Raw genomic sequence first — 14,786 nt, forward strand, 5'->3', positions numbered from 1 at the left:
TCAAAGAAAAGAAAAGAAAAGGGAAAGAAAGAAAAGAAAAGAAAAGAAAATGTGGTACATATACATCATGTAATACTACACAGCCATAAAAAGGAATGAAATAATGTTCTTTGTGGCAACATAGATGTGGCTGGGGGCCATTATCCTAAGTGAATTGATGCAGAAACAGAAAACCAAAAATCACATGCTCTCACTCATAAGTGGGAGCTCAACACTGGGGACATACAGACACACACATGAGAACAAGGGACACCAGGGATTCCCAAAGTGGTGAGGGGGAAGGAGGGCAAGTGTTGAGAACCACCTATTGGGTACTATGTTCACTGTCTGGGTGGCAGGATCATTAGAAGCTCAAGCTCTAGGATCTTGCAATATTTGCATGTAAAACCCTGTACATACACCCCTGGAACCTAAAATCAAAAATGAAACAAAACAAAAAACTGGGCAAAGGACTTGAATAGACATTTCTCTAAAGTAGACATATGGATGGCCAATGAGCACATGACGAGATGCTCAATGCCATTAGCCGTTAGAGGAAATTGAATTCACAATGAGATACCTCTTCACCCCAGTGAGGGTGGTTATTATTTAGAAAATGGAAAATAACAAGTGTTGGTGAGAATGTAGGGAAATGGGAATGAGAAACGATGCAGACACTGTGGGAAACAGATCCTTTTATCGTTCATGAGCGTGATGATTGGGTGTTCACGTACGTGTGAGAGATGTGCCACCCTCGAACCTTGTTATGACGTCAGCACATAACCCATCTGACCTGAAAAGAAGAAAAAAAGAGAGAGAGAGAAGAAAACAGTTTTGTGGTGCCAATTTTATTCCTAGGAATCAACTCGAAGAACTGAAAGCAGGGATTCAAACATCTACTTGTACACCAATGTTCATACCAGGGTTATTTACAAAAGCCAAAAGGTGAAAACAAATCAAATATCCATCCCCAGATGAACGGATAAACAGTGTGTTAAATACATACAACAGAAATACCATTCAGCCATAAAGAGGAGTGTAGTTCTGAGACACGCTGCAACATACATGAACCTTGACAACATTATCTCAGTGAAAGACAACTGACACAGAAGGACAAGGATTATATGATTCCACTTATATGAGATACCTAGACTAGGCAAATTCACAGAGACAAAGTAGAATGGAGATTACCTGGGGTTTAGGAGAAGGGGAGCATGGGGAGTTATAGCTTAATGGGTACGGAGTTTCTGTTTGGGATGCTGAAAAAGTTGGGGAAGGTGTGGAGCAATGGAAACACCCATACACTCATGGTGGGAATGTAAATGGATACAACACTCTGGAAAATAATTGGCATTATATAGTACAGTTGGAGACACATAGACACTCTCTGATGTAGCAATTTCACTCCTAAGTATTTATCCTTAGAGCGGTGGGCTTCAAAGCGAGATCCACAGAGGCTTGGAGGCCCCAAGTCCCTTTCGAGGGGCCTGTGAGGTCAAAACAATTTTCATAATAATACTAAGATGTTATTTGCCTTTTTCCACAGTCCTTTTTTTTTTTTTTTTTTTTTTTTTTTTTTTATGTTTTTTTTTTTTTTTTTTTTTTTTGAGACAGAGTTTCGCTCTTGTCATCCAGGTTGGAGTACAATGACGCGATCTTTGCTCACTGCAACCTCTGCCTCCTGGGTTCAAGCGATTCTCCTGCCTCAGCCTCCCGAGAAGTGGTGCACCACCACTCCCAGCTAATTTTTGTATTACGAGTAGAGACAGGGTTTCACCATATTGGGCAGGCTGGTCTTGAACTCCTGATCTCAGGTGATCCGCCTGCCTCGGCCTCCCAAAGTGCTGGTATTACAAGTGTGAGCCACCGTGCCTGGCCCACAGTACTGACTTTGATGGTGCAAAAGCATTTGTGGGTAAAATTGCTGGCACCTAGGCATAAATCAAGGTAGTGCCATTAACTGTATTAGTATCATTTATTCTTCACTGCCACACACTCAGAGTTTAAACGAAAAAAAAAGCAAGTTCACTGGTGAACCGAATTAATTAGCCGGGCTTTATTTTATTGATTGATTTTTTATTTTTACTTTTATTTTAAAACCTGTGGATTCTCCATTGGTGGAGCTTTTTTTTTTTTTTAAATGAAATACCACACTTACTTGACAGACCATGATTACCTGCAGACAAATCATGATTATTTAAATTTGAAATGTTTTATTTTGTTGTTGTTTGTTTGTTTTTGAGACAGAGTCTTGCTCTGTCACTCACACTGGAGTGCTGGAGTGCGATCTTGGCTCACTGCAACCTCCGCCTCCCGGGTTCAAGCTATTCTCCTGCCTCAGCCTCCCAATGAAATGTTTTCCTGAAAATGGATGAAGTGAGTCCGTCACTTCAAGGAAAACAACTGAGATTAGTTGTTGCCAATAACAAAACTAGAACAAGAACTTTGGAAAACTTGCGTCCACCACTGTGAGCTTGACAGCTTCCTAACAATTCAGTGCTTTTCTGATGATGTCAGTAAAGATGTGCGCAAATGTGATTTTTTTTTTTTTGAGACAGGGTCTCACTGTGTTGCCCAGGCTAGGGTACAGTGGTGCAATCACTGCTTACTGCAGCCTCCACCTCCTGGGCTCAGACCACCCTCCTACCTCACCCTCCCTGGTAGCTGGGACTACGGGTGTGCATCACCACGCCTGGCTAATTTTTGTATTTGTTTGTAGAGATGGGGTTTTGTCAGGTTGCCCAGGCTGATCTTCAACTCCTGAGCTCAAGTGATCAGCTCGCCTCAGCCTCCCAAAGTGGTGGTATTACAAGGCGTGAGCCACCGTATCCAGCAGCAAGTACATTTTTAAAAATATAATATCGTTTGGAAGATCTGCACAGCCTAGAAGAGCAGTATTTTCCAGATGACCACCAAAATATATTTTAAATTTCTATTTTAATTTCTTTTTTTTTTTTTTTTTTTTTTTTTTTTTTTTTTTTTTTTTTTTCCCCTTTTCCTTTGTTTTCTTTTTTTTTTTTTTTTTGAGACAGGGTCTTTCTCTGTCACCCAGGCTAGAGTGCAGTGGCATGATCACTGCTCCCTATAGCTTCAAACTCATGGGCCCAAGGGATCCTCCCATCTCAGCCTCCCTAGTAGCTGGGACTACAGACGAGCACCACCACGCCTGGCTATTTTTTGTGTATATATATATTTTTAAGAAATGGGGGTTTTACCATGTTGCCCAGGCTGGTCTTGCAGACCTAAAGCCAGTTTCAGCCAGCTTATAGAGGCTGTGCACAAATCCTCTTTGTGTCCTATAGTTCACCTTTGACATAAAGAGCCAAATTCCACCTCATTTAATATTAAAACCTGGCCCACAGTTTGCAAGCTGGTATCACCAAGAAAACTCTCCTACTGTTTAGCCACCCTGGCGGTTTTTTGGATGGCGATCATGTACAAAACAGTCATAGCAGCCACGGCTACATGCAACATGGGTGAATCTTCAAAACATTCACAATATTGGGGAAAAGAAGCCAAACTTGAATAAATATATACTATAGGGTTCCATTTATGTGTAATCCACAAACATGCAAAGCTAAACATTATTGTTTACGAAAGATGTTACGTACATGTTTCTCCATTGTGCGTGTGCTCAGTTCCACTCATAAATATGTACAGCTTCCCCCCAAACCTGCTGCATATGTATAATACAGGCCTTGTGAAGCATGAAACCCAACCTGTCCTTCCTCTCTTGGAAGAGAGACTATCTCTGATCCATGCTGGAGACTATCCCTCTATGCAGTTTGCAAACTTCCATCACCATTAAAGCTCTTCTTTTTACTATTTAGCCATGCCGGTGGTCTTTTCGACGGACGTCATGAATCAAACATAGTAACCATGACAACATGCAAAATGCGTCAATCTTAGAAATATCAACTCCCCTGGGGAAATCAGACTCAATACATACTATAGGATTGCACTTATATGAAAGTCCACAAATAGACAAAACTGAACATTATGGCTTAGGAGCATACTTTGGCATTAAGCGTATAAAGAAAAGCAAGGAAGGAATTGCTATGAAAGTCAAGACAGTGGTTTCCTTTAGGAGAGGAAAGGGTTGTGAGTGGGGGGCACATGTGGGGTACTTTGGGCATACTGGCAATGTTTTCTTTCTTGACCAACTCAGTGGTTTTTGTGGGGTTTTGCTATTCCATAATTCATTTATCTGTACATTTATTTATTTTCATTTATTTTTTGAGACTGAGTCTTGCTCTGTTGCCCAGGCTGGAGTGCCGTGGTCTGATCTAGGCTCACTGCAACCTCTGCCTTCTGGGTTCAAGCAATTCTCCTGCATCAGCCTCCCCAGTAGCTGGGATTACAGGTGCACACCACCACACCCAGCTAATTTTTTGTATTTTTAGTAGAGCAGGGGTTTCACCATATTGGCCAGGCTGGTCTCAAACTTCTGACCTCGTGATCCACCCTCCTTGGTCTCCCAAAGTGCTGGGATTACAGGCATGAGCCACCGTAGCCAGCCTGCACGTTTATTTTTAATGTACTTTTTCATGTTTGTGTTTCACGTGACAATGGAATTGAATTATGCCGAACACATGGCTCCTCTGCACGTTAATTGGAAGGATGTCTCCTCTTCCTAGCTCCAGCCCTGCCCCCACTGTGGTCTCTGCTAAATAAAGGTTTATTCTAATCTGCGGGACATCTTTCATGGCCTTTTCCTGCCACAGGCTTAGTTTCAAGATGGAACACGTGGTTTCCTGGAGTTCCACTATTTTTGTTTAAAGGCCATTGGAAACTTTCTCTGAATTTCTCTACTGCAGTAAATCCAGCCTCTTCATTTTTAGTAAGCAATACTACAGCTCACAGGGTTTTGGTTATTTAACTTAACCATATGTTATAGGCATCTTCCTAAGTCAGCCTTTAAAACACTTGCCGAGTATTTCGTTATATGGATATACTACAATTTATTGAACCAGCCCTCTGTTGATGGATATCTTAGTACTTTTTGACTTTTTTTTTTTTTTGCCTAATGAATGAGCAAGACAGACCCTTATCTCATTGGACTGAGCTCTGCGGGGATGACGCTCAGGTCTGGTTGCTAATGCAACTGCAGCTAAGCACCTGACATAGAATGTGAAATGATTATGGAATGAATGAATGAAGACTGACCAAATGAACTGCATTATACCCGTGCGGACACAAAGACAGAATTCTTTATGCAAGCCCCTGAAAAGTAGCAACAGGAAATGAAGGGATCCCTGTGGTTTAGGTCTGAACTAGAGTGGATTTAAATCTCTACGTGGGATTTAAATCTCATCACAACTGCATGACGTTAGGCAGTTACTTAATCTCTTTGCTTCAGTGTACTCATTAGTAAAATGGGTATAATAATGGCACCTGTCTCAGAGGGCTGCTGTGGGGATTAAACAAGTGAATGAATGTATCTAAATGTCTTTGCTTGGAGCAAGCACATCAACATTCATTAAATAGTAGCAGAATCTAACTCATCCCAATTGTAAAAGTAGCAAAGATGATACTAGTATTGTGGTGATAACACAGAAACCAGGTTCTTCTGGTGGCTGCCTTTGTGGTGGTGGTTGGTTTGATTTATTTTTGTGAGGTCAATTTTGCTTCTGCAGAATCAGCTGTTCTCTTACAGAGATTATTTATACCCAGAGTCTGTCACCATGGAGATAGTCAACAGTAGAGAATCCAAGATAGATCACCTTGCCCTAGAGGCTGAAAGTGAACCCTTGGGGCCGTTTTATTCTCTGAGGTTAGCAGGGAGCCATCTACTACCCATTCAGGAGGCCAGCTGGGAAGACAAAAAAAGGCACCCCAAACTCAGCAACTTCACAACACCTTCCTCTCTCCCTGAAACCTTAAACGGTGTCAAGTCGAAGAAACCTGGGGCAAATCCTTATCATGTTTTTGACTGCAGTAAATCCACAGCCATTCTCTACTCCAAGCTGGCAGATTGAGACTAAGTATTCAACAAGAGTGCTCACTGGAAATTGGGTGGAAGAGAGGAGAAAGGTAAGGAAACGAGAGAGGTTGGGCAGAGGGCTCAGAGGAAGGACTGATGGGGGAGAGGGAGGAGTGAAGCTCATCACTATTTTCAGATGGAGAGCAGCAAGCAGATTGCATCTTTAAAATGTGGCATTGGGGTCTTTGTGCTGTACAAAGGATAGTTATATTCAAGCAACCATCAAGTTCCCTACTATATCTTTAAAGTACTGTAACAGGATGTCAATATAGTTGTGCCTATCAGCACTATTCTCAGTGACGTGTTTCTAGGCATCTAGATATTTGCTGTCCCTAATTCTTTTGTACCTTGATGTGAAGAACATTTGCTCTCCTTATCCTGGCCCTTCCCAGAATGGGGTACCTCCTCAGGCCAGCTTGGCATTCTCTGTACTGATGTCCAGAGATGTGCTTGCTGCTCTCTGGCACCTTTCCACGATCTTGCCCTACCAATGCATTTCAATTTTTACCTTCTTTCTTTTTTTGTTTTGTTTTGTTTTGTTTTGAGACAGAGCCTCACTCTGTTGCCCAGGCTGAGGTGCAGTGGCATAATCTTAGATCACTGCAACCTGTCTCCTGGGCTCAAGCAATTCTCCTGCCTCAGCCTCTCAAGTAGCTGGGACTATAGGTGCATGCCACCACACCTGGCTAATGTTTTGTATTTATAGTAGAGATGGGGTTTCACCATGTGGCCAGGCTGGTCTCAAACTCCTGACCCCAAATGGTTTGCCTGCCTCGGCCCCCACAAAGTGTTGGGATTATAGGTGTGAGCCACCATGCCCGGCCAGTTTTTGCTTTGGAACAGAACAATTAGGCTTTTGGTTTTCCTCTGTGTTATAAAGGTCTTTGAAAAATACTTTGCCTGAGTTAGTAAAGTTTCAAGTTGACGTACCTGAAATTGAATATCTTCATTTGTGTTTGGCAAGACTGAGCCATTTAAATTTTTCAAAGGCATCTAGACTTCCCCATGTCTTCTTGGAAAGTGAGCAAAGAAAAGAAGGTGAAATAGAATTGTCAGCTTTGGTATGGAGAAAAGAAGGAAAGTTTTATTAAAGTCTGTTTTCATGGAGAACATTAGTATCTCTGGGCAGATACAACCTTCGTTCATCATCAGCTACAACTGCACTTGGCCTTGTTTGGGGAGCAGCTGTGTGCAAGAAAAATTCCAAAAGCAAAAAGGACTGGTTGAAAATATGTTCAGGTGCCCACGGGTGATGCAGTACTCAGGGACATTATGGGCTGGTCTCACACCTCAGAAGTGAGACTAGGCCACTGAGAAGCTCCAGGTTCTCATTCCCCATGGAAACATTAAAGAAAAAACATGAAAACGTTGTAGGAGCTCTGGAAAACAGTCAAAGATACACAGCAGCCAGTCAAATGCCCAATCAAGAAAAAGGCACATTCAAAATGATAGGAAATTTCATGATGTTTCTGCTTATTCTTTTCCCACTACCTCCCCAGCACAGCACAGCATAGTCTGCATTTTAGGGTAAGTGGCAGCTCAGCTCCAAGTTCCCTCTTTCAAATCAGAGTGGGTGGAGCAACATTTGAACCTGTCTGGGGCTGCCTGAGGGATTGCTATTTCATCTAACTTGGAGCTCAGATGGGAAAAGGTGGCATGGTTCAGATCTCAGGTTGGGAAAAGCCATGGAAAGCAATGATAGGCATGGCTAGTGAAAGCTGCCAGGGGATTACAGACCTATAAATACCTGGGGCAAGAGATTATGGGTAAAGAAATACAATAGAACATCTGAAGTCCAAGAAGAAGGAGGGGTCAGACTTTTTCTTGGAAATCAAAACATTTAAAGGCAGCTGTGTATATGGAGGAATTTTAAAAAGCACACACAGGTCCAGGCAAGACATACACCAGAAAAGACCTGAGAATGCTTTAAGCCTTCGTGTTGGACTGACTCCAAGACTCAGAACATTACCTGCTGGTTAGAAAAGGTCTTCCTTTGCATAGAGACAGTCTACAGATACTGGAAGAGTTGGCTGTTTTTCAAATGCCCAGTTTTCAACAAAAAATATCCCCAGACATACAAAGAAATAGGAAAAAAAAATGGCTCATCCAAAGGAAGAAAATAAAGTGGGAGAAGACTTTGAAACAGCTGATTAAATATGGACAAATAGCTAAAGGACACAAAGAACTAAAGTAAATAAGGAAAACAATACATGACCAAAATGAGACTATCAAAAAGGAGACTGAAATTTTAAAAAGGAGCCAAACCAGTTTTAGAGCTGAAAAATGCAATAACTAAATTGAAAAATTCAATAGAAGGATTTGACGGCAGATTTGAATAGGCAGGAGAAAGAATCAGCAAATTTAAAGGCAGTGAACAGAGCCTGTGGGACTTATGGGACACTATCAAACATAATAATATGTGCATTAAGGGAATTCCACAGGGAGAAGAGAGAAAGGGGTCAAGAGAGTATTTGAAAAAAATAATGAATGAAATCTTCCCAATTTTCAGTAAATACATAGATCTACATATCCAAGAAATTCAATGAGCTCCAAGTCGAAAAAATCTAAAGAGATCCTCATTGAAACACTTTATAATTAAAATATTGAAACCCAAAAACAATGAGAGACTCTTGAGAGCACCATGAGAAAAGTAACTCATCAAGAACAATGGATCTTCAGCAAGATTATTAGGGAATTGGCCAGATGTGGTAACTCATGCCTGAATCTCAGCAGTTTGGGAGGATGAGGCAGGTGGATTGCTTGAGCCCAGGAGTTCAAGATCAGCTGGGCAACATGGTAAAACCCCATCTCTACAAAAGATAAAAATTAGCTGGGCACAGTGGTATATTCCTGTAGTTCCAGCTACTCAGTAGACTTAGGTGGGAAGATCACCCGAGTCTGAGAGGTGGACCTGAGAGGTGGAGGTTGCAGTGAGCCGAAATCATGCCACTGCACTCCAGCCTGGGTGACAAAGTGAGAGTAAAGCCCTGTCTCAAAAAAAAAATAAATAAATAAATAAAAAAGATAATTAGGGAATTTTCTCAGCAGAAACCCTGGAGCCTGGAAGGCCATGGGATAATATATTTAAAGTGCTGATTAAAAAAAAAACAAAAAACTGTTATCTGATTATTCTGTATCCCACAAAACTGTCTTTTAAAAATGAGGGAGAAGTTAAGCCATTCCCAGATAAACAAAAGCTGAGGGTGTTTATTGACAGTAGACCTATCTTGCAAGGAAGGCTTAAGAGAATCCTTGACGTTGAAATGAAAGGACATTAGACAGTAATTTGAAGTCATATAAAAATATAAAGTTCTGGCCGGGCGCGGTGGCTCACGCCTGTAATCCCAGCACTTTGGGAGGCCGAGGTGGGTGGATCACGAGGTCAAGAGATCGAGACCATCCTGGTCAACATGGTGAAACCCTGTCTCTACTAAAAATACAAAAAATTAGCTGGGCATGGTGGTGCGTGCCCGTAATCCCAGCTACTCAGGAGGCTGAGGCAGGAGAATTGCCTGAACCCAGGAGGTGGAGGTTGCGGTGAGGCGAGATCGCGCCATTGCACTCCAGCCTGGGTAACATGAGCGAAAAAAAAAAAAAAAAAAAAAAAAAAATATATATATATATATATATATATATATATATATATATAAAGTTCTCCAGGAAATGTAAATATGTAGACAAGCATAAAAGCCAGGATTATTATAATTTTGGAATATAACTCCACTCTTTATTTTTGACAGAATTTAGAAGACAGGTGCATAAAATTATAAATCTATGTAAATGAGTATGCACTATATAAAGATGGAATTTATGACTTCCACAGCATAAAGCAGAGGGAGGCAGAGCTATAAAAGGAGTAGAGTTTCGGTATGCAATTTAAGTTGGTCCCAATTTTTTTTTTTTTAAAGATGGGGTTTCACCATAATGGGCAGGCTGGTCTTGAACTCCTGACCTCAGGTAATCCACCCACCTCAGCCTCCCAAAGTGCTAGGATTGCAAGCGTGAGCCACCGCACCTGGACAAGTTGGTCACAATTTAAAATATGTTGTTATAACTGTAGAACATTGTATATTATCCCCATGGTAACCACAAAGATAATGCCTATCAAATATTCACAAAAGAAATAATAAGGGAACGAAAACGTGCCCCTTGAAAATTAAACACAAAAGAAGACAGTAAAAGCAAATAAGAGAGAAAAATCTACAAGACATACAGAAAACAAATACTAAAATGGCAAAAGTAAGTCCTTCCCTATCAGTAATCACTTTTAAATGTAAATGAATTAAACTTCCCAATAAAAAGCAAACATTAGCAGAGAGATTTATAAAACAGGATCCCACCATATGCTGCCTGCAAGAGACTGACTATTGATGGAAGTACACAGGTAAGTTGAAAGTGAAAGGAAGCAGAGATATTTTGTGCAATTAGTGCCAGAAGGGAGCAGGTATGGCTTGTATCAGACAAAGTAGGCTTTAAGTTAAAAACTATTATGGGACAAAGAGAGATATTATATACTGATAAAAGGGCCAATTCACCAAGAAGAAGATATAATAATTACACACATATATACACCAAATATTAGAGCTCCAAAATATATGAAACAAAAATGGACAGAATGGCAGGGAGAAATAGATGACTCTACAATAATAGTAGGGTGCTTCAATACCCCACTTTTAATACTGGATAAAAAAATACAGAAGATCAAGAAGGAAGTTGAGGCCTTGAGCAACCCTGTGGACCAATTGGATCTGACAGATACTCCACCCAACAAAGACAGAATACACGTGGTTTTTTTTTGTTTTCTCTCAAGTGCATATGGAATATTCTCCAGGATACACCACATGTCAGATTACAAAACAAGTTTTAGTAAATTATAAAGATTAAAATCATACAAAGTATCTCTTCCGATCACAAATGAAATGAACCTAAAAATCAATAGCAGAAGAAATACTGAAAAATCCACAAATACGTGGAAATTAAACAACACATTGTTAAAAAAAAAAATCAGTAAATAAAAAAAATCACACAAAAATTAGAAAATATCTTGAGACAAATGATAATGAAAATACAACATACCACAACTTATGGGATGCAGTGAAAATGCTTTTAAGAGGGAAATTTACAGCTGTAAGCACATTAAAAAAGAAGAAATATCTCTAATTAACAACCTAAATTATACTTTAAGGAAATAGGAAAAAAAAGAACAAATTAAATGCAAAGCTAGCAGAAGGAAGGAAATTAAAGATTTAGAGAAGAGATAAGTAAAACAGGAAATAGAAAAACAACAGAAAAAAATCAACAAAACTGAGTTGGGGCCAGGCACGGTGGCTCACGCCTATAATCCTAGCACTTTGGGAGGCCAAGGCAGGTGGATCATCTAAGGTCAGGAGTTCAAGACCAGCCTGGCCGCATAGTGAAACTCAGTCTCTACTAAAAATACAAAAATTAGCCAGGCATCATGGTGTATGCCTGTAATCCCAGCTACTCGGGAGACTGAGGCAGGAGAATGTCTTGAACCTGGGAGGTGGAGGTTTCAGTGAGCCAAGATTATACCACTGCACTCCAGCCTGGATGATAGAGCAAGACTCCATCTCAAAACAAACAAGCAAACAGAATCCGAGTTGGTTTTTTGAAAAGATCAATAAAATTTACAAATCTTTATCTATATTGACTAAAGGGGGAAAAAAGAGAATAGATGCAAGTAACTAAAATTAGAAATGAAAAGTGTAAAAGAACTACCAACTTTTGGCCAGGTGTGGTGGCTCACGCCTGTAATCCAAGCACTTTGGAGGCCAAGACGGGCGGATCACCTGAGGTCGGGAGTTCAAGACCAGCCTGACCAACATGGTGAAACCCCGTCTTTAAAAAAATAAAAATAAAAATAAAAAAAGAACTACCAGCTTTTTCTGACATAAAAAGATAATAAGAGAGTACTGTGAACAATTTATGCCAAAAAACTGGATAACTTGTATAATTCTCCATGAAATGGAGAAATTCCAAGAAAAATACAATTTATCAGTACTGAATTATAAAGAAATAGAAAGTCTGAATAGATCGATAATTAGTGAAGAGATTGAATTAGTAATCAAACATCTCCCAACAAAGGAAAGGCAATAGCTTCAGTGGTGAATTCTAGCAAATATTTTAGAAAGAATGAACATCAGTCCTTCTCAAATGCTTCCAAAATATCAGAGGAGGAAATACATTCTAACTCATTTTACGAGGCAGCATTGCACTGATGCTAAAGGCAAAGACATTACAAGAAAAGAAAACTACAAACCAATATTCCTAATGAACACTGATGCAAAAATTCCCAGGTAAAGAATAGAAAACCCAATTCAATATTATATTAAAAGGGTTATATACACCACGACCAAGTGAGATTTAATCCTGGAATGCATGAATGGTTAAGGGCTGGGCATAGTGGCTCATGCCTGTAGTCCCAGCACTTTGGGAGGCCAAGGCAGGCAGATCACTTGAGGTCATGAGTTCGAGACCAGCCTAGCTCACATATTGAAACCCCATCTCTATAAAAAATACAAAAATTAGCTGGGCATGGTGGCATATGCCTGTAGTCCCAGCTAATCAAGAGACTGAGGTGTGAAAATGGCTTGAACCTGGGAGGTGGAGGTTGCAGTGAGCCGAGATCTCACCGCTGCACTTCAGCCTGGCTGATTGTCTCAAAATAAAAATAAAGTTCAATATATAAAAAGTAACCAATATTCTAGAATGAAGGAAAAAAACTACATGATCATCACAATGTAGAAAAAACATTTGACAAAATTAAACTTCTTTTGATTAAAAAAAAAAAAGCCTTTGACAAACTAGACACAGAAGGAAACTGCCTCAGCATAATGACAAAAATCCACAGCTGACATAATACTTGATGGTGAAAGATTGAAAGCTTTTCCTTTAAGATTAAGAATAAGACAAAGATGCCAGCTTTTGCCACTTTTATTCAACATAGAACTGGAAGGCCTAGCCAGAACAATTAGGAAAGAAAAGCTTCCAAATTGGAAAGGAAAAAGTAAAATTATCTCTTCTTTTTGTAGATGGCATGATTTTACATATAGGAAACCCTAAAGATCACACACACATGCACACACACACAAACTCTTAGAACTAATAAATGAGTTTAGACAAAACTCGGTTGTGTTTGTAAACACTAACAATGAGCTCTGAAAAGAAAATTAAGAAAACAATTCCATTTACAGTAACATCAAAATATAAAGTATTTAAGAGTAGGTTTGCGGGGCGTGGTGGCTCACGCCTGTAATCCCAGCACTTTGGGAGACTGAGGCAGGTGGATCATGAGGTCAAGAGATCGAGACCATCCTGGTCAACATGGTGAAACCCCGTCTATACTAAAAAATACAAAAAAAAAAAAAAAATTAGCTGGGCGTTGTGGCACGTGCCTGTAGTCCCAGCTACTCGGGAGGCCGAGGCAGGAGAACTGCTTGAACCCGGGAGGTGGAGGTTGCAGTGAGCCGAGATCATGCCACTGCACTTCAGCCTGGCGCCTGGCGACAGAACGAGGCTCTGTCTCAAAAAAAAAGAGTAGGTTTAACCAAGGAGATGAAAGACTTATATACGTTGAACACTACAAAACACTGCTAAAAAAAAGAAAGAGGAGATAAATAAGTGGAATAACACCCGGTGTTTATGGATGGAAGACTTAATATTGTTAAGATATCAATACTACACAAAGCTATCTACAAATTCAATGCAATCACTATCAAAACCCCAGTAAAGTTTTTTTTTTTTTCAGACATAAAATCCATCCTAAAATTCATATAAAATCTCAAGAGACTCCAAATGGTCAAAACAATCTTGAAAAAGGAGAACAAAGTTGGAAGACTCTCATTTCTTGGTTTCAAAACTTACTAAAATCTACCGTAATCAAGACCGTATGATGCTGGCATATGGACAGATACCACAGACCCATAGAACAAAAGAGACAGCCTAGAAAGAAACACTTGTATGTTTGGTCAAATGACTCTTGACAAGGATGCTAAAACTATTCAATGGGGGAAAAGGACAAGCTCTTAAAACAAATGGCATTGAGTAAAGTGGATATCTACGTGCAAAAAAAATAAAGTTAGAAGCTTCCCTAACTCCCTATCCAAAACTGAACTCGAAGTGAATCAAAGACCTAGATGAGACCTAAAACTGCAAAATTCTCAAAAGAAAACATAGGGCGCTGGGTGTGGTGGCTCATGCCTGTAATCCCAGTACTTTGAGAGGCTGAGGTGGGAGGACTGCTTGAGGCAAGGAGTTCAAGACCAGCCTGGGCAACATAGCAAGATCCCATCTCTGTTTTTCTTAATTAAATAAAAAAAGAAGAAAACATAGGGAAAAAGTCTCATGACATTGACTTTAGGAAGAATTTCTTGATATGACACCAAAAGCACAGGCAACACAAGGAAAAAATAATAAAGTGGACTTCATCAAAACAAAAACCTTTGTGCCTCAAAGGACGCTATCGACAGAGTAAATGACGGGCAGTGGAGTGGAAGAGAATATTTGCAAATGATATATCTGATAACGGACTAATGTCCAGAATATGTAAAGACTTCTACAACTCAACGACAACAAAAGGCAAGCAACTGACTAAAAAATGGCAAAGGACCTGAATAGATACATCTCCAAAGAAGATGTACGAATGGCTAGTAAACACATAAGCATAGTCAGCCTCACTGATTATTAGGGAAATGCAAATCAAAACCACAATGAGATACCACTTCACCCTTTAGTATGACTAGTATCAAAAAGCAGAAAATACCAAGTGTTGGTGAGGACGTGAAGAAATGGGAACCCTTAGGCC

The 14,786-nt window shown here is 40.0% G+C and overlaps 1 protein-coding gene and 1 non-coding gene across 2 annotated transcripts in view; both read left to right on the top strand.

The window, feature by feature from the left end:
• Positions 1-669: 669 nt before the first annotated feature.
• LOC119468080 lies at positions 670-773 on the top strand. The gene has a single exon (XR_005196700.1). It is a non-coding gene; the product is annotated as a small nucleolar RNA U13 (small nucleolar RNA).
• Positions 774-5,657: 4,884 nt separating this feature from the next.
• The window catches only part of CUNH1orf158 (chromosome unknown C1orf158 homolog), a 15,100-nt gene continuing 5,971 nt past the window's right edge, over positions 5,658-14,786 (top strand). The window contains exon 1 of the mRNA XM_017504614.2: positions 5,658-6,012. Within this exon, the coding sequence (XP_017360103.1) occupies positions 5,902-6,012 (111 nt within the window). The 5' untranslated portion in view covers positions 5,658-5,901. The remainder of the gene's footprint in view (positions 6,013-14,786) is intronic.

Source organism: Cebus imitator, unplaced genomic scaffold (genome assembly GCF_001604975.1).
Source record: "Cebus imitator isolate Cc_AM_T3 unplaced genomic scaffold, Cebus_imitator-1.0 Scaffold15, whole genome shotgun sequence".
Classification (NCBI taxonomy): Eukaryota; Metazoa; Chordata; class Mammalia; order Primates; family Cebidae; genus Cebus; species Cebus imitator.